The sequence below is a fragment of the Sesamum indicum genome, unplaced genomic scaffold (genome assembly GCF_000512975.1).
Source record: "Sesamum indicum cultivar Zhongzhi No. 13 unplaced genomic scaffold, S_indicum_v1.0 scaffold00243, whole genome shotgun sequence".
In the NCBI taxonomy this organism is placed as follows: Eukaryota; Viridiplantae; Streptophyta; class Magnoliopsida; order Lamiales; family Pedaliaceae; genus Sesamum; species Sesamum indicum.
In genome coordinates, this window is record NW_011628137.1 from 67406 (window position 1) to 88333 (window position 20928).

The following is a 20928-nucleotide window of genomic DNA, read 5'->3' on the forward strand; positions in this document are numbered from 1 at the left end:
TGAGAAATTCCCTTCTTTGTATTTCCAAAATCTGGAAATATTCCTTGTTTTCATTGTAACTTGAACTTTCGTTCGGTTCCATTTTCTCTCAAAGAGTCAATTTCATTAGTTGATTAATAATATCTAAATGTAATACAAATAAATATTTTTTTCAATAAACCTAGGCTCTGGTATCATTCTAAGCGATCATTAACAAAAATGCAAAGGGAGTGGATATGGACTAAAACTGCTCTTTAAAAGTTGCATTTGGGGAAATTGTCCAAAAGTAAGCAATTGTGAAAGTTACTAGACCTAAACAAATATGGTCATAGTTATCGGACTAAAATTAAAATTAGACATACTTGGTGGACTAAAATAATAATTTTTCCTTTCCTTAACTTTGACGTAATGGTGGAGACCATCCTTGACCCCTTTGCCAAGCCTTCTACTGCTACTGAAGCGCCTCCTACTGAATCAGGTATTTTGGAACCTATTACTTAATAAGACACCCCTCAATTATTTTTGATTAATGCCTGGGTAGATTTTCTAGAGGAAGAACTCGACTAGATACTGGGGGTAGCCGAGACAGAGGTGCGAGGTGATGTCTCCAATCATGTTAATCGTCTCCTAAAGGGGACGTCCTTGAAGGGAATCTCTCTAAACCCATGATGGAGGACGTCCCGGGTCCTCAAGAAGAAGCTGCTGCCTAAGGCCCCTTGCACTTGCTGAAGGAACTGCCCAGGCTACCGAGGAAAAGGCCTTGACTATAGGGTGATTTTGAAATTAATTTACTGCCTTTCTCCTTTCCTACGAGAATAAGTTACTTTTCTTCTTTTTCCCTGCATGCTTATTTTCCTCACATGAGACAATTATTGTTTTTTGTTATGGACATTTGGTTGGTTATGTCTTTGATGCCTCCCACTCTGTGTGTTTGGGTTTTTCTGCTCATTACCTGCTAAATACCTTACAACACCAATAGTTCCAAAAAATAATATACTATTTGAATGAAAAACTAAAAGATAATTATTTAATTGAGGATTGAGGGGCGTAAAAAGCCTTAGTGGAACTGGAGAATCCATTTGAGGATGCCTACTCTTTTGTTTTAAGTAGGGCTTACTTTACTCGAGAGATGGCCTTGGCCCTATATACAAGAAAGCTAGTAATTTCGTATGGAGTTTTCTACTGACCTTTTTTCCAATGGGGGGTACGTCCTTATAGGGCTTCATCTTCGATGTGAATGCCCCTTTGAAAGACATACACAGCTCGAGGACCCATAGGACAAAGGATGTCCTTAGTATGAGATGTTATTATGATATGAGGGATATCCTCAGTAAACAACATTATTGTGAAGTGTGGGATGCCCTTGGCGTAGGACAGTGTTGCAATGTGAAGGATGTCCTTTGTGAAGGACATTATTGAATTATGAAGGATGTCCTTAGTGAAGGACATTTATTGTGATGCAAGGGATGCCTTTGGTAAAGGACATTATTGAAATGTGAGGGATGCAATAGGCATAGGACATTATTGTAATGTGAGGAATGCTCTTGCTGAAGGACATTATTGAAATGTGCGAGATGCCCCGGGTTCAAGGACATTATTGTAATGTGAGGGATGCTCGAGTGAGGGTTGTGGCTCCTTTAAAGAAAGTATCATTGACTAAACTTTTTGAGGTTGTGCACATTTCATGGTATGTTTATAGAAGACATCCTTCTCCATCTTCTAACTTGTAGGCCCCTCGTCCTATTATTCTCATGACTGTATACAGACCTTCCCAATTGGTCCAATTTCCTAATCGGCTTTAAGATGTCCACCCTTCATAGTACTAGGTCTCCCACCTGGAACTGGCGAGATTTTACTCTCTTGTTATGGGCATTGATCATTGTGTTATTATATCTTTATGTGCGAATAAATGCTTTCTCCCGCAATTCTTCCACGAGATTCAAATGCTCCTTAAGAAGTTTGGTATTATCCTTTTCGAAAATGTAATACTCTATGGGAGGGTCTCCCTAGCTCGGCGAGAATGATGGCTTTCGTCCCATACACTAAAGTGAAGGGACTCTCTCCTGTAAAGCCTCTTAGGGTAGTCCGGTAGACCCACAGACTATTAATTAATTCTTTCGTCCTACTACCTCTTGCCTGATTCGATCGTTTCTTAATTCTTGTACTAATATACGATTAGTGACTTACACCTATCCATTGGCCTAGGGTGTGCCACTGAGGTGAACATCTGCTTTATGTGTAACCCTCTACACCATTTATGTATCCTTCTGCTTTTAAATAGTAGACCAGTATCTGAAATTATTTCTCAAGGGAGTCTAAAATGGCAGATAATATTCTTCCATATGAATTTTCTTCACTTATGTTTTTGTGATACGAGCAAGAGGTTCAGCCTTAACCCATTTCGTGAAGTAATCGATGGCAACGAGGAGGGATTTCCTTTGACCTGAGGCTAGTGGAAATGGACCTAGTATATCCATGCCCCATTGGGAGAATGGGTATGGAGATAGCATAGTAGTAAGAGGTTCCGCAAGTTAATGTATAAGAGTGGAATGTCTCTGGCATCGCTCACGCTTATTCACTAAATGTTGTGTATCTTGTTTCATAGTGGGCCAGCATTCAGGTTCCAATATGAGATCTACAACACCTATCGTGTATTTCTTTAAGCACGTGTAATCCTTCTTCCTAGGAGAGATACTGGAGCAATGGATGTGCGAAAGACTTCTTATACAAAATCTCTCCTTGCATCAAGAAATGGGTGGCCGGGGCCTTCCACCTAGTAGCCTCCCACCTATTTCCCTGGAGATGTCCCTCTTCTAGTCATTATATGAGGGGTACATCCAATCATCTCCTATAGAGAAGGTTTGGATACTTAAGGGAGCCTGGGGCTCAGGTAGGTGTGGTATAGTAGTACGTCGTGCTTTGCAATCTTTCAAAATACTGGCTAATTTGGAGAGGTAGTCTGCCTTCACATTATCTTCTCGAGGGATTTGCATAACTTGAAAACTTTCGAATTTTGCCTTTAAATCTTCAATTTGCTGAAGGTATTGGTCATACTTTGCTCCTTGACCTTGTATTCTCCTCCTACTTGTTTTACTATCAATTGAGGATTAGAGTAAGCTGTGAGTTACCGAGCACCCGCATCTCGGCCATCTTCATCCCCAGCACCAGGGTCTCATACTCAGCCTCATAATTCGAAGCCTTAAACTCGAACCTTACTGCAAATTCCATGCCTTCTCCATAAGGAGAGGTGATCACTATACCTGTTCCACTTCCTTGTGTAGTGTTTGATCTATCTACATGAAGGAGTCACAATCCTCTTCTAGGGTTTTTTCCTAGGACATCCCTTTCATTTCTGAATTGAAATCTGCTAATGCTTGGGCTTCTATGGTGGTTCGTGATAGATATGAGATATCATACTCGCTCAGTTCTATGACCCATTTTACTAGGCGACCAGATGTCTCTAGTTCACCTTGAACTTGCTTCAACAATAAAAGTTCTTACGCCTATAGGATATGAAAAGAAGTAAAGAGCAACCTCCTTGCAATGATTACCAATGCCAAATCCATATTCTCTATGGGAGCGTAACGTTCCTCAACTCCATTAACTACTTTGCTGACATAGTAAATAGGTGTTTGCCCACCTCCTTCTTCTCGCACTAAGACAGAACTGACTGCCTGGGATGCAGATGATAAATAAAGATAAAGGGTGTCTCCCAGCGAGGGTTTAACCAACAAGGGGAGCCTCTCTAAATATTCCTTACGTTCCTCAAAAGCCTGTTGACAGTTGCTATCCCACTCGAAGTTTTTAGCTTTCCTTAGTATCTTAAAAAAGGGTAAGCTTTTTTCAGCAAATTTAGAAATAAATCAACTGAGCGTCGTTATCCTTCTAGTTAATTGTTGTACCTCATTAATGTTAGTAGGAGCTTCTATGTCCAAGATGGCCTTGGTCTTCGAGGGATTGGATTCGAAACCTCATTGGGTTACCATAAACCCTAAAAATTGCCCACCACCTTACCCCGAATGCGCATTTTCCAATTTTGAGCTTCAGTCGATATTCCCTTAGTACTACGAAGGTTTCTTCCAAGTTTTTTACATGACTGGCAACTTCCTTACTTTTACTAACATATCACCTACTCATACTTCCACGTTCCTTCCTAGTTGGGGGCGGAATATTTTATCAACTAACCTCTTATATGTAGCTCTACATTTTTTCAGTCCGAAGGACACGGCTATGTAACAAAAGGTTCTATCAGAAGTAATAAACTAACCCTTTCGTGATCTTCGGGTACTAACATAATTCGATGATACCCTTGTGAAGCATCCATCATACTCAGCAGCTCACATCTAAACGTGGAATCTATATATATTCTGCATTTTCCCCCTGCCTTAGGGACAAGGACCACGTTGCACAACCATTCGAGAATTGTATTTCCCTAATATGTCCAACTACCAATAATTTGTTTACCTCTGATTTGATGATTTTATCCTTTTTAGGTCTGAAATGTCTCTTCTTTTGTTTGACCGGTTTGGCATTCGGATTTATATTGGGATGGTGAGTGATGACACCTGGGTCTATGCTTACATTCTACCATAGACATTGGAGTATCTCCTCTTGAACCTTGTCTCCCATCTTTTATCTAACTTGGATGACATTCTCCGGGCTACCAGGTATAAGCTCGATGGTGAGTAGTTCTTCAGTAGGTTGTACATTTACAGGGACATCCCCCTCGCTTCCGAGCACCTTGGCTAGTATGGAGTCCTTCCCTCAATTCTTTTGATATTCCTCTCCTTCTGTTTCTTTCAATCTCCTCCTTTGGCCCTTCCTGATAGCTTCGACATAACATTTACGTGATTGCACGGGATCTGCCCAAACCTCACCTACTCCTCCTATTACGGAAAACTTGATCTTCATATGATAAGTGGATATAACAGCCTGGGATGCATTAAGATAAGGTGTCCTAGGATGACTTGGTATACAAAGGTATGTCTATTACCAAGAATTTTAGCAAGCAAGCTTCTTGGAAGGGTACCACTCCAACGGTCAGTGGGAGCAAAATCATGCCCTTATGGTGTACCATTCTCTTGCAAATCCATATCATGATGTTTTCACAGCTTCTAAGGGGATGTCCCCCAGCTGCATTTGATCGTAAACTTCTCCAAAAAATATATCTGTTGAATTGCTCGAATTTATGAGACACTCGACTTCATAATTGGTCAATAAGCCTGTGATAAGCAATGCATCATTACCAGAGTCCTTGGTCCAGATCGCTCCGCTCACCCAAACTGAATAAGAGGGTATCATCCAAATTTTTTACATCCAATACCTCCTTCATCACTAATCCATGTGCTTCCCATACTTGGGCTTTTCTAGCCTTTGTGAGTCTCCTCCTATGGGGCCACTAGTGATCATCCTTATTACCCCTTTGTGTGGAGGGTCATTGACCTCGAGTCTCCCACCAATAGAGGACCTAAGTGTTTCCTTAATTGAGGGCTTCGGGCTGGCACCCTTTTTTGGTTTGTCCTTTTCAAGTTCTTGCTTCTGATATGGCCATGTGCCTCTAGCTTTTTGCCAACATATGTAATCCTGCAAGCATTCTTTCTGGACGAACCGCTCAATCTCATTTTTCAAGTGTCGACATTCCTCACTGGTATGACTGTAGTCATTATGTAAACGAAAAAAGTTATTTGACTTAGATCAATGGAGGCCATCCTTGAAAGATTTGGAATGTGCCAACAGACCATTGCCCTCCACAGCAACAAGGTATCCCTCAATGGGTGTCCCCATCACCTGGTACTGGACATTCTAAAGTCCTTTTTGCAAGCATTCCAATGAGAAAGCCACTAAGGAGGGACGTCCTCTGCTTGAGGTTACGCTCGCATGTCATGACTTTCGGTAGAAATTGGTGCAAGAGTAGGTGGGATCGAGCCACCTTCCTCTGGTACACCTGCATCAGAGGAGGTAGCTAAACAAGTGGGAGCCAAGGTCACCAGTTGTTCGCAAATGGAGGCAGCAATCATTTGTTAGATGGTCCCCAGGAGAGCTGGGGACAGCTCTGCTGAAGAGGTATCTGAGAAGGTACTACGACGCGGAGGATCAACCGTTGGGTCTAGAAACCTTGAAGCACCTGGAAAAGTCCTCCAGGGGCTAGGGCTAATGGTGTCCCAGGTATGACTTGTAGAGTCGGGTACTTCCAACGACATCTCTCTCTTTCGCTTTGTTCTGCAGACTGCTCGGTATCTTCATTATTACTCACGTCTTGAACTCTATGTTTCCCACATAGGGCGCCAATTGATGCATGCGAGAGACGCACGGGTATAACTGCTTTAGGCTAGAATATAGTTCCCGGACCAAAATAGATAAAAGTCTTGAAAAAGGAACTTGCAAAAAAAATGCTAGCACTCCAACACCCATATTAGTGATTAATTCGAAATAAAGAATGAGAGAATAAGAATGCTTAAATAAATAATTCAGTGTGCTGATTAATCGAATCAAAAGAACATAAACTATAAGATGGAAGCTCCTTGAAAAAGTTGCAAAATCGTACCCGTCAAAGGGGGTCAAACCTATATACATATATATATATAGGAGGGAGTCCTCAGCAAGGAGTCTTCATTCCAGCATTTCATGGAGGTCAGTTAAGGTGAGAATCCCCTGGTTTCAAGAGTCCTATGTTGGCAAAGAGTCATGTCGGCCTAGGAGTCCCTCCTGTTGTAAACTCCTTGAGTTGTTGTGGTCCGAACTGGTTGGACACATCAAAGTTGATTGGAGGCCACGTGTGAGGGGAGTTACCGGTAGGTTGATTGTACAATGGGGCGTGAGACCTGGATCAAGTTTAATGCGCTTTTTTGGGCCGTCTCTCTTCCTCTTGAGCCAACCATTCACATGGTCCACTTGAGCTTTAGCAATCCTTTTTGGGCCATCGGCTCCTTTGAGCTGAATCAAGATGGACCCGATCTATATTTTCCATTCTGGGTCGCTCGGGCTATTAGGCCAATCCAGTACATGGGTCATTCCTGGCCCATACATCATATAAGTTATTTGATATTGAAGAATAATATATAATTGTATTGTTGTTTTTTTTTTTAAGTATAATTGTATTGTTGTTGAAAGTTATATATTTTTGTTTAATATAGATGATTACAATGAATTTATTTAAAAATGAATAACAAATCATTACTCACTTACCTATTTCAATTTTTTCCCACACTACTATGTAACACCAATTGAAATACATTTGATGCAGGTGTGTAATTTTAAGTTTATTATGTTTATTTAATTAAATGAAATGAAATAAATAAAATTCTCAAAATTAATGAACTAATTAATTTTATATGTGCAAGAATAAATTGATAAAAATAATTAATTAAAAATTGTTATTTGTATAATGAATAAGTATATAACGGTCACCTTATAGTTTATCTATTAAATTTTTATTACTCTAAAGTCCTAAATCTCAATATTTTACTAGCGATTGAAGCACACGGAATACATATGCATAACAAATTTTTTTATTATACTTTTTAATTGGATGAAAGAATATAAAATGAAATAATCAAATCTTATAAAATGAATTAATAAAGGCAATTAACTAAAAACATGGTTTTGGTGAAGGAATAAGCATATAAAGGACATTTTAGACAATTTATATTTTGTCAAATATAATGGTTACTTGTCAAATGTAATGGTTACTCTAAGGTTCACTTTCTTAATAAATAGTACAGATAAATATACACAAATTTGACCAAAATTACATGTGTAATTTATTTATATTATTATTTAATAACAATGGTAGTTTTTAAACGCTTCATTTTAAATATAATCCAACCCAACAATTTATATTTTTGTGGCAAGGACAATTATTGCCATAAATTATATAAACATAACAAAAAGTACAATCAATTCTCCTATGACATAAAATATCTGCAAAAAAAATGTCAAATTATTTTTTGAACTTCTTCAAATTAAGCAAATTACTTTATTAGAAAAGTTGGTGTATTGCACGCCCCTTTGTGCAACTTTTACAGATTTTTAAAAATAAAATATTATTTATATTTAAATATACACAATAATATTATTATATATAATATTTATATTGTTTTATAATGTATATATTTTATTAAAAAATTAAACTTAATCCTCTTCCCCCACCACTGGCCATGCCGCTTCTGGAGCCCCCTTTTCCCCATACCTATCACCCCTCCTCCCTCGTCGTAGCCTGCCCTTTTCCTTTCCCATCGCACCCCTTTCCCCCATAATCGTGCCCCATTTCTTATTGTTATTTATTACCTAATTATTAAAAATATTTTACTATTTTTTTTATTCAATAATCTTTAATTGATCGAAAATAATATATCGATATATAAAATTTAATAAGACCTTGGAGAATAAGTAATAGTTTGGCTAATGGACGCAAAGGATACAAATATTTATTATATAAACTAATTCTTAATAATATTAGTCAAGAGGTTAATAAACTTTTTGAATTAAAATATTACTATTATGATTGACCATTCAACAAAACTTTTGACTTCTCATCTGTTGATTATATTTAGTTTAAGGGTCAAATTTGTGGTCCAACTGCAAATTGAGAGTACACAAAACCAATGGAGAATGAAATAAGTCTTCGTGAACAAGATCTCTCTCTCCTTATTACATTAAAATTCTTTTATAAGAAAAAGTATACTCTTCTCTCCTGAAATTTAATATAATTATACATAAATTTTTAATAATTTAAAAAATTACATTTAGTACTTTTAACATTTACTTTCATGTTATAAATAAATCCATTTATTAGTTAAAATTCACCAAATTTTATGATATTAACTAAGAAAATTGAATCAAAATTCATATTTACCTATGATTTACTTATTACTGATCATTATACGTCATATAAATCTTTTTAGGGTAAATAATATTTTCTCATTCAGACTACGTTCGTTTTTACACTTTGCCATTAAAACTTTTTTTTGCGTCAAGTTACCATCTCAACTTTGCGAAATTTGTAATTTGTCATATATGATCACTTTTTGTTGATTTTTCTCCCCGAAAAAACATCACATGTTGTGCATATGTGAAAAATATCTCATAGCATAACCTTTAAATATCACATGTGCATGGCATGTGATGTATTTTCTACAAAAACTTGGCTAACGACAGTTATAAATGACAAAATGCAAAATTTCGTAAAGTTGAGACAGTAAGTTGACACAAAAAAAAAAATTAGAAGCCATAGTGTAAAAACAATCATAGTTCGAATGACACGATGTAATTAACCCATCTTTTTAATACCAAAAATACCCTTATACATCTTCACACATTAATATATATGAGAAGGTATACATTCATCGTTATAATAGTAGTTTAATCACAAAAGATTTGTTTGAGTTGCAATAAGTCAATAATAAATCAATAAAGAGTAAATATCGATTTTCATTCAATTTTTTATTAACATCAACAAATTCAGTAAATTTTGATTAATTGAGGAACTTACTTATTAAACGGAAGCAAATTTCAAAAATAGTAAATATAATTTTTCAAACCACAGAAGTCTATATATAATTATACCAGAACTTAAAGGAAAAAAATATAATTATCCCAACTTATTATAATGAATAATATCCCAAAAGAAAAAATAAATAACCCCTATAATTATGAGGGAACAACTTTCTTCTGAAATAGATAGTGTACAAATTACGAAAATAGACATACGAAAATGAAATAATTCTTTTATGGTTCAATATACACACATATTCATATGTATGGTCCTTTTCGATTTGATAATTACTTGACATTATCTCCTCAATTTTTGGATGTTGTTAAGTCCGTGTGGATGCATGATATTGTATGCGGTTACTAGAAAGTTATGTACTCTTAAGCCTATTTTTAGGTCGATGCAACAACAGAAAGGGGATCTTTCTCTCAATGTACAGCAAGCCAAGGAATTCCTCGCCACAACTCAGGAACTACTTGCTCACGACAGACATGATGAGACATTATTGTTATTGGAGCACTGTTGTAAAATCGTGCTCATGAAAGCTGTGAAATTAGAACAAAGCATGCTTCGACAACGGGCTAAAATGCAATGGTTGAAGGAGGGAGACCAATGCTCGAGGATCTTCTTTCGTAAAGTGGCTACCCGACGAGCAACAAAGCAAATCTTCCAAATAAAAGGGCCTGATGATAATATGATCAACGATCAGGAGGATATTGTTGCGGAATTTGTGCGCTATTTTGAAACCTTATTAGGCGGGGAACACCGAGAATGGGAGCTGAATATAGAACATTTGAGATCGAGGGCTACGCATGTGCTAACAGAAGAGGAAGGGGACATGCTTGTAAGCTCAATCACTAGAGATGAAGTTAAAGAGGCCTTCTTTGGTATTGAGGAGGATAAGGCGCCGGGGCTTGATGGATATTCGGCTGGATTTTACAAAGTCGCATGGCCTATTGTTGGCAGGGAGGTTACAAATGCAATATTGGAGTTCTTTCATAATGGCCGCCTGTTGAAGTAAATTAACTCCACGGTTATTTCTCTTATCCCCAAGGTACATAATCCCTTATCTGTTAGTAATTTCAGGCCTATATCATGTTGTAATGTGCTTTATTAAGTTATTACTAAAATATTAGTCAAGCGAATTCGATTGGTGCTTGACAAATTAATTAGCCCTGCACAAAATGCTTTTGTCCCGAGCCGTACTTTATTGGGGACAATGTCTTACTGGAGCAGGAATTATTTTCGGGCTACAACCAACAACGTAAGCCTCCTCGGTGCGCGTTGAAGGTTGATTTGCATAAAGCTTATGATATGGTGGAGTGGAATTTCTTGTTTGCTGTTCTACGGTTATATAAGTTCCCGGAGCTTTTTATTGGATGGATACGTTACAACCACAACCTTTACCATTGCATTAAACGGGGACTTCTTTACGAGGGCTTGAGGGCTAGGGCAAGGGGGCCCCATGTCTCCTTATCTGTTTGTGTTGGTAATGGAAATTCTTAGCTTCATGATTCAACAGAAAATTAAGGTTCAAGGCAGATTTCTTTATCACTGGCGATGTGAGGAAACGGGGTTATTCCAGCTTTCATTTGCTGATGATTTATTACTCTTATGTCGAGCTGATGAGACCTCTATACGAGTATTTAAAGAAGGTTTGGACGAATTTTCCTCTTTATCTGGTCTTCATACTAATGCTATTAAAGCCAGGTTATATTCTCTAAAGCAGCTCAGCCGCTTAAAAATACAGTTCTTAGCATCCTTGGTTTTCAGGAGGGAGAATTGTCAGTCACATATCTCGAACTACCACTTATTGCCTCTCGGCTTTCCATCTCTAATTGCAATCCTTTACTAATAAAGATTGATAAGAGATTGCAGGGTTGGGCTTCGATTCGACTGTCATTTGCAGCTAGAATCCAACTTATTAAATCAGTCCTCATGTCACTACAAATTTATTGGGCTATGGCATTTATTTTGCGAAAAGGAGTTATTAAGGAGATAGAGAAACGGTTCCGCCAGTTCCTGTGGAAAGGTGCATCAACCTCTGGATATCCGAAGGTTGCCTGGAATCAAGTGTGTTGTCCGGTGGAAAAAAGAGAACAAGGAATCATGGATGTAGCAGCCCTCAATCGAACTCTTATGAGTAGACATATCTGGATAGTAGTAAGTAGATCTCGCGGTTCTTATGGGTAACATGGATTTGCACCATGAGACTTCAAGGCAAATCTATATGGACAGTTGAGGCCAATTTCGGGGCATGGGGTTGGCGCAAATTGCTTGGACTTCGGCATATATTACAGCCTCACATCTATTATAAAATCGGCAATGGGGAATTAATTTATATATGGCAAGGCATCCTATGGGGATCTTAATGACTATATTTCCACACGGCCCATATCACACCCACACATGGACGGACATGCTCCTCAGAGAGGTTATTCACAATGGAGTATGGCATTGGCCATTGCCTCTCACACCCCCACACACGGGCGGACATTATTATGTTGGACATCATCCAAATTTGCCTCACTACACGGCACACACAACTCGATCAATTTGAGGGGAGGCCCCTACACCAATAGGAGGGTATATGACATTTTTCGTTCTTCAGGCCCAAAGGTAGGTTGGTATTCACTCCTTATGACCCATTCAAAATCCCCCGAAATTCGTTTATCTTATGGCTAGCTCTACATGAACGACTCTCCACCATGGATCGTCCGTGGCTACAGTATCTTAATAGGGATTGTGTTCTAGCTCTACATGAACGACTCTCCACCATAGATCGTCCGTGGCTACAGTATCTTAATAGGGATTGTGTTGTTTGCTCGTTGGGTACGCTGGAGACTCACCAACACTTGCTATTTTCTTACCCTTTTCAAAGCAATGTATTCAAATCTTACTCAGGGAGGTCCGATTTTCTTGGACTAACTGAGGATGGATGATTGATGTGATGATTGTTGCGCGAAAGTGGTGGGGAAAGCATGTGGTTAACGCCACCTATCGCAACCTTTTAGCATCTCTAGTATATCACATTTGACAAGAGTGCAATAAGAGAAAATTTCAACAATTGGATCGAGACCCATCAGCATGGACTAAGATTATTCTATACGAAATTAGATTACGTATACTTAATGTTGAATTGCCGAATAAAATTAGTACGATAGCCTTGTATAGATTATGACAAATCCCATGGCACACCACATCAACCATATGACTGTACAGTACGATTTTTTTTCTTTATGCAATTTACCTTTACCGAAAAATAAATTAAACTTTAATATCATCATATTAATTTAAATATCTAAAGGCTCAAATAGTACCAAGAAAATATAATAATTAAAACTCTAATATGAACTAGGTTTAATTATCCTTCAATATATCCTGCATCCGCCTATAAACCACACAAATAGCCAGTTAAATCCAATTATTGAAAAATATATTGAATTATTTATTAAGATTTCGATGTAATAATGTAATTATCGTTTCGGCTCAAAAAAAAAATGCATTCATTTAAATTGAAGTACCATTTTGGAATTTGTGGGAAAAATTGTATGTTAAAAATGTGATTAACTGAAAAATAAATTCAAATAGTATCAATCTTCTCCTGCACTTTTGCCACCAGAACTGCTCAATTCATAGTCCAGACCAGCTCCATACTTCCAAGCCTCAAGCTTCTGCTTCCATTCATATTTCATCTTGCCTGGGAACTTCTCCACGAATGGCCTGGAATGTTCAACTCACTCATCACTACCAATAGCATAGTGTAAGAATTCAGACTGCATTTGGATGGAAGGATTTCGGACGACTCCATATTAAAAGAATTTGAAATTCATCAATATTCAAAATGAGAGTCAGAGGATTCAGAATACTTGGGAATATGAAATTGTCCAGACAAATTTGTTGTTAGGGATTTGAAATTCCTATCTCCAGATGCATCAATCCAAACACAAGAAAAGTCGTCACAGAAAGTAAAATCTGTAGTTATGTTTCATTGATGTCGACGGGGAATGGTTAGCAGTACCTAATCACGGGGTCGAGGTAAGAGGAAAGAAATGTGTAATATCCTAACATCAGGAAATGTTCAGACCAGTCAAGGAGCACCGGGAGGCCAACCTGCATGTCCATACAAACTAAACAATCACAAGTACTCTTAGCAGAAGTAGATTGTACGGTACATATAGGCAGCAATCATCGTATATTATATGGAAGTCAGGGAGCTTGTAAAATTCATCTACGAACATATCAAAAGTAAAGCTCTTAGAGGTGGTAATGTCAGGAAATTGCAAGACAGACCGAGATACATGTGGTAAAATAAGAAGGAAAACCAGAGAAATATAGAAATTCTTTTACATGGTCAGGAGATAAATTGCTTTTACGTCTACCCTCACTCGAGTTTCTCTTGTTAGGAGAGGATATTTGTATCGTTACAACAAACAACACCTGTGAACATATAAATAGGGGGCCTGTAGTACATTGTCAAATTACAAGTTTGTCTTTAAAAATAAAGTGCATATATGCCAAAAGAATTTCCTTGGGGCCCCACGTTCAAGTAGGCAACAAAGACGTTGAGTCAGACTCCATACTTTAATGGGTAATCTATGTATATATACCACAGAAGTGACTTTTGTAGAATACAGCAGTGTGCTGAAAGGGTTTAGTTGTCTGTTATTCATGTAGCCCCCCGTCTGGCCATCCCAAACATGCACACACACATATACGCACTACTACATATATATAAGGCAGTGGGCTGATATTGAATAGAAAAATGATCGACCATATCATATTACTGAGTACCTGCTTAAATATTGACGGTATAATTAGAGGTCGAGTCAGCATCACGAGGCCTAACGTCTTCACAAGAGGACCAAACTGTATGACGTCCTGTGTTGATAAATAGACGTGCAGCTCAGATTAGTTCTCTTATGAGATGGAATTTTCAGTACACAATGAGAAAAAAGACTAACCTGAAGAAAAGGTCTGAGCACTGGATCTCCTAGTTTCTGGCCAAAGCAAATACATATTCGATGAAGAATACAAGTTAGTGAGAAATAACGAAATAACCATGTAAACTCATTTTGCCCCCAAAAAAAACAAAATTTACCTGCATGCTTTCAAAATTGGCATATAGAAGCTCATTTATGAAAGTAGGCAAAACATCGGACTGCTTTTTGGCTGACATGGCTCTTTGAAACAGCCAAGACGCACTTAAATTAGGCTGCATATGAAGTTAATCAATAGATGAGCAGCATAAGCATTGAAGGGTTATGCAGCGAAACGGCAGATGTACTGACCATATATGGATTTAACAGTGATAAGCTCTGGGCATCCAAAAAATTGCTATTGATTGCTTCATGTATGCCTTAAACCTCGTAAAAAGATATAAAGTGGTTCAGTACCTGACGTTCTTGATCTTCTTATTTTATTCTAGTAACCACAATGATAACATGTTAGGCAGAAAATCAAGATATGCGATATACTATTTTGTACCAGCTGATAATCGCCCAAGGTGCCTTGTCAAGCTCCCAAACCCACCAAAAGAAACCGGTGATTGTATACCACTAGCATCCCCAAACTGTAGAGGTCATACTCAGTGGGATTTGATGAAGAATAAGCATAATATATTGAGGTCGCAAAGATGTCAGGTAAAACACCTGTAGAACTCGATCAAAAGCTGCTGGCAATGGACTGTAGGGTCGGCCCAAAGCAATATACAGACAACAGGAATAAGAGAAAAGTCAGATAAGTAATTTAACTACTTAAAAAAAGTTATTAAACCTTAAATATGATCAAGTATTAATGTATGGTTTATGTATTTGTTTACCTGTCACGATATGTCGGAAAAATGCCATATATAACTCTTAAAACATCCAGATCATCGAGGGACACTCCCTGTGAAGTTTCATCCAACGACATGATATCAAGTAGCTAAAAAGAATTGAAAGCAAGACTACTCCAGCTGCTTTCTTCTTTAACTATCAAAGATGTATATAAGTATATGCAAAGATCAAATCTTATATATTTATCAAGTACTAATTTGTTTTTGAGATCACAAGGGAGACACTGCAATGAAGTTACAACAATCGACCGCAGAAAGACAGACAGTTATTAAATGTGTCAAAAAAGAGAGGAAAATCAAACACAAGAACATGTGTGGTACAAATTTTACAGGTTTCGGAGGATGCTTCGGTATTCACCGTCGCTTGAGTTCTCTACTTGAGATAGAATCCCGTATAACAGCCACTGAACAAATCTTGATTTGGTATGTGGTCTCAACTAGTTTAGCAAGTGATTTGAGCTATGCTCCCAGACAGATACTGCAATTGTAGTATGAACTCCAACTACTTTCAAAAGAACTTAATTACAAATGGAATGTTGGGCTGCGCTGGCTGAGAATATTACCTGATACTTTGGCATTAAGTCCCAGTAGTCTTCCAGTAACTCTTCCAATAGGGGACACCCAGGTTCCGGGTAAAGGTAGGTGAACATATATGTAGTTCGGTCAAGGGGACCCGAGCCAGCAGGGAATGCCTGAAAACACAGCTAGCTATATTATATCTAGGGACTCTTTTTCACTCCAGAACAGTTGCGAGGATATATCAAAAGAAAAGGGAAACATGAAACTCATTAGACCTCCCAGAAATATTGTGCTTCTGACTGACCAACCCTCTTCACTGAAGCACTACTATATATCACATCACTTGTAGAATTCTCTGTAAAACCACGACAACAAGATCCAACAACAAGGCAAATGCCATCTGGTTTTCTTCCACGTCTAATCTGTCAAAGTTTGAATGAATCAGAAGCAGTTTCCATGAATGTGACAGAATATAAGCAACTCAGTTTGAATGAAAGGATCTAATTTCAAAATGAAATGCCACAAGATGAAACAATGTTTTTTATTTTAATTGGGAGTTTTGTTTATCGTATAGATGGAATACATCTACTAGCTGAAACGTAACTATAAGAGAAGACTTGTTACCATGTTCTAAGTGTTTTCACTTAAAACGATGTACTGATTTTATCTTGATTGTATGGTCCATCAAAGGAGGGATGTAATGTTAACTCTTCAACATATAGGTAATGTCTCACCAATACATATATTTCAGACTTAGCCAAGCACAATCTTAAAAGAATGACATGAAGGTAAAGAGATTCGGTATTATAAAAGGAAAACTCAACTTGTTTTACAATTGGAGAAAAGTTTCCCATTGCATCAATAATCAGACGTGATGATAAAATCTTTCCATCTGCTAGTTCTAGGACCTGCAGAAAATGAAAAAAAAAAATCTTAAGAAAAATAAATGAACTAACAAGTGGAGTACACTGGCTTGTCCTCATTATCATTAGACTTCCTACAGTTCATTCACCAAAAGCCATTACTCCATTTATAACACATGAAAGATATATTAAATCTTATATCCATAGGAAGGTACAGAGAATATTCACGCCAACCTCATGACTCTTACGAATGCAAATTCCAATTAGACCTCTTAGTTTTAGGATATCATGCCATCCATGGGGTGGGGTAAAAAGTTGGTGCCTATTTTATTTTATTTTTCTCCTTAAAATAGGAGCTAGATCAATGTGTTTTAAATAGGCTTCACAGACGACCACACTTCTGCTATTTCATGGCTTGCAATTCATAGGTATTCTTACAGCTGAATCCTCATATACTGATATGTGAGATACACTGCAACCTTCAAAGATAATACCACCAAGGAAAGTGAAACGCATTCTCATGGTTTCTATAAGCTTGGCGGGCCTACAAAGACAAAGAAAATTAAAGGTAAAACTGAGTTGTCACTAATTAAGAGATATTCTGACAGATGTCAAATGTCACCAATGTCTTCAACGTTCAAATCAAGTGTAGAAGATAACTAGATGCTATATTGTTGAAGACATTGAAGAGAAACAAGATGAGCACATCATAATCTACCGCACTAACAAAATCAGCAAAGGTACTAAAATAAATACAGTGCATAACAATAGGACAAGACACGTTGCCATGAGAAGCGATTAGCAGAGGGGACATTAAGCACAAACTGAAAAACAGATGAGCAACTTGCATATATGTTTACCAAGGCACTTCCACGAAACAAACTCAAGGACCTACCCGAAATGGTTGGAATATCAAAAAAACACTGTAAGGAGGAGAAGTTAAAGAGATTTCTAGATTGTCAAAGGCATCCAAAGAAAGCCCTTAATTTCAGCCACAAAAATCTTGTTTGTAAGCTAGAAACAAATTCAAGAATATTCTAATTGAAGCAATAAATATGAGCTATTGTGAAGAAGTAAAGAAGAAAAACCACCATCAACAATTCCTCAAACTACTCTAAGTCCACTTACATTTTCCATCAAGCCATAAGTTCAAGAAAACTATTACCAAAGCCTTGTTTTCTACAATTATAAACTAAACAAACTAATTTTCCTCCAAATACTAACCATATTACTTACCTTTTACATACCAATAGAAAATGTGGTTTAACAAAGCGTACCATGGAAAATTGTAGAACAACAACAGACAAGTTTCTTGTGTTATTTATTTCCAAATAATAATTGTCTGGCTTTACCACTCTGAGGCTAACGGCAAATACGAACACCTTAAGAGTATAGATTGGACATATATGTAGCTCAAAACCTGATTTTCTATAACTTCCACAAAAATTTAGAAGCCGATTGAAAACTGCAGCAGGTCATGCTTGAACTGCTACAGTTGAATGCATACAGGGAAGATTATGAAATAATTAAATAAATATAAGAATATAAAGGTAAGCTTACGAAACTCCAAGATTAAGAATGTCGTTAACCCAAATCTCACCCTTCCCTTCAAATCCACATCTATTCTGCAAAGTTTACATGAAACAAGAGAAATCAGGTCGCATTATAAAGAACCTCTCCTGAACCATCAGCATACAGAAATGGCAGTTTCATTGTCAATTAAGATACGCACAAAACTCCAACTGTACAACCAAGAATCTAACAGGGGAAAAAGAGAAGTATAATGACGCAAAAACATATTTACTTAAGAATCAAAATCAATTCAATGTGAGAGACCAATAAGAGCACATATAATATAAACAGTTCAAAAAGGGAAATGAAAGCAAAATGGGAAATTCTATAATTCCCAAAATTGGTTTAAAAGCTTCTGCGAAAGCACATCATGCAAAGGGTCATTGGCTTAGATTATGTCGTACTAGTAACATGATTAAGAGCTAATATAATGTAGAGCCCTGGGGAAAAATTTTTAGAAGAGCTTGTAATTCAAAAATAAGATGTTGGGCGCTTATATAAGCTAAGAGAAGTAGCCACTTTCTTTTTCAAGATCTTTGATGCTCCTTTCGTTGATCAACTATCACGAAATACTTCATATATAATATAATGTCCTATAGGATAGTGATGCATGTATTATGATCACTACAACATGGACAGACAGTCATGATATCCAACAGAAGATTGTGACTTAGAAGATGCTAGTTAACATATGACTATATGAGGAACATACAGGATTGAAGCTGGCAGCCGTAACATGATCAATGTCACCTTTTGTCAGAACACCAACTTCAACGAGCTCCAAAAGCTCTTTTCTAGATATATTCCATTCTTGTTCCCTCTGGCAATCAGTAAAAGAAAAAGTTAAAGCTAGATAGCAATTTTCAATGATCATGAGATCCTCCAGCAATTAACTAATGTCCAAATCCTGCCAGAAACTAGAAGTACCCCTCTCAATATACTCTTTTCCACTATCCCAACTCGAAGACCTTTAGAACTCAATGCAGTAGCAATGAAAATTCCCAAAGTGCCGCCACACACTATGACATCAAACATATCGCTGCATCTCTCCATCCGTTCAGATTCTTGAAATAAACCGGGAACTTCAGAAACCACTTGCGGCGGTTCTTGGACAACTGAAAATCAAAGTTCACTTTAATCCTCTATTATGCCACTTACTGTTAAACATATAATAATAAAGATTAATGCTTGGGAGTAGTGTATATATATACCTGGTGAAGAATTGCAAATGCTAGACCACAGGCTATCCAATCTTTTCAGAGCATTATATGAGTACGCACCACCAGCCCCGCCAACTTCCCCACTTACTGGTATACTCTCCATTATCCTCTACAATATCAGAGCAATTCCAATTAAGCTTCATGGGCAACTCGGGAGAACACAAAAGAACCACAACCCACATGCTATAAGCTACTAGTTCATCTGTAACTGTAATAATCAACCCATTTTTCCACAGTGAAAAAATCAGGAAAAGAAAAAAGAACAATGGGATAAAAGGACAAGAAACAACAGTAAAAATCTACTAAAAAGGAGAAAGAAAGAAGTAAGTACTTGGGTTCTTGAAGGAGTAGTAGCTTGTGCAAACAGGTAAAGTTTCCTTCTTGACGGGTTAGGTGGAGGAGCTGCAAATGATCCATGAAAGAGAGACAATCCTCCATTCTTCACCATTCCCATAATTCTTGCAATTTCAAACTTCAAATATTGAAATCCTTTCTTTGTGTGAGATTGAATTGGAGGGCGACATCCGTCAACTAGTCTATGACATGCCTGTGCCACCACATGCGACTTATCAGAAATGGAAGTTTTAGAGCCCGGAAGAGCCGGACACGTAAAATAGAACATAATGGCACTTTAAGTCACGTGAGTCACGCGTGCCATACTCAGAAGAAATATTGCAAGTAAAGATAGATGCACAAATGAAAAATTATATTTGATTAGCGAAAATATAATTAGGAACGGCGTTTTTTATTTTACATTATTGACATTAAAACAAATATTTCATTCTTGTCATTGTTTAACATGTATTTATATTAATAGGTTTCAAGTTTAATTTTAAAATGTTTTAATTATTTAAAATTATTTTGGTATGGGTGTGTTTATTTTATAATACAAAATGGAGAAAAAATTAATAATCCTAAAATTACAAAAATTATAATATTTTCTTCCCATTTTATTTTTCTGGCTTAATTATTTATTTATTATTAAAAAATTACACAATAATATTTTTTTTAAATCCTATAACATTGTCCACGTCTTGACACAAAAAAAATTTATTCTTTTTAAATATATGTATATATATTAAAACTATTTAATTATATTTGGATATAAATTTTATGAAAGGTTGCCGGTTATTTATTATCTTGTAAAATTATCCTATCCCTGCCTGATGATCCTGGTTGTAATGGTATCAGAGCCATGGTAGTAGTAATTAATATGTTATGGATCAACACATGACTTTATTCATGCATCATATGAACATACTTAATAAGAATTCTAATATTAAAAATATTAAAAATGAGGAATATGATATACCTCAGAATTTGGATTTGTTAAATAGATGGACAATTCCAAAAGTTGAACCAAGATTAATATATCAACTAGGAACTTTTGAAAAATTAGGATTAAAACAGGTAGTAAAAACTACTGAAGAATCTATCTCATTAGATAAT

The 20928-nt window shown here is 36.9% G+C and overlaps 2 protein-coding genes across 3 annotated transcripts; one reads left to right on the forward strand and one right to left on the reverse strand.

Annotated features, from left to right (window-relative positions):
- Positions 1 to 9869: 9869 nt before the first annotated feature.
- On the forward strand, positions 9870 to 10490 carry LOC105179939. The gene has a single exon (XM_011103599.1). The coding sequence runs from the start codon at positions 9870 to 9872 to the stop codon at positions 10488 to 10490; it is 621 nt and encodes a 206-aa protein (XP_011101901.1).
- A 2461-nt stretch (positions 10491 to 12951) lies between these two features.
- LOC105179935 lies at positions 12952 to 20045 on the reverse strand. 2 transcript variants are annotated; one of them, XM_011103590.2, is made up of 18 exons: positions 19811 to 20045; positions 19471 to 19588; positions 19187 to 19374; positions 18972 to 19079; positions 18248 to 18312; positions 17126 to 17231; positions 16649 to 16732; positions 16100 to 16246; positions 15869 to 15997; positions 15291 to 15358; positions 15121 to 15154; positions 14957 to 15041; positions 14761 to 14828; positions 14571 to 14684; positions 14434 to 14469; positions 14264 to 14350; positions 13491 to 13582; positions 12952 to 13192 (listed from the first exon to the last, which is right to left on the reverse strand). In XM_011103590.2, the coding sequence occupies exons 1-18, from the start codon at positions 19931 to 19933 to the stop codon at positions 13063 to 13065; spliced, it is 1782 nt and encodes a 593-aa protein (XP_011101892.1). In that variant the 5' UTR covers positions 19934 to 20045; the 3' UTR covers positions 12952 to 13062. The 2 variants fall into 2 exon arrangements, with proteins under 2 accessions (XP_011101892.1, XP_011101893.1); XM_011103591.2 differs by having other exon boundaries at positions 19471 to 19687.
- Between the last annotated feature and the right edge of the window lie 883 nt (positions 20046 to 20928).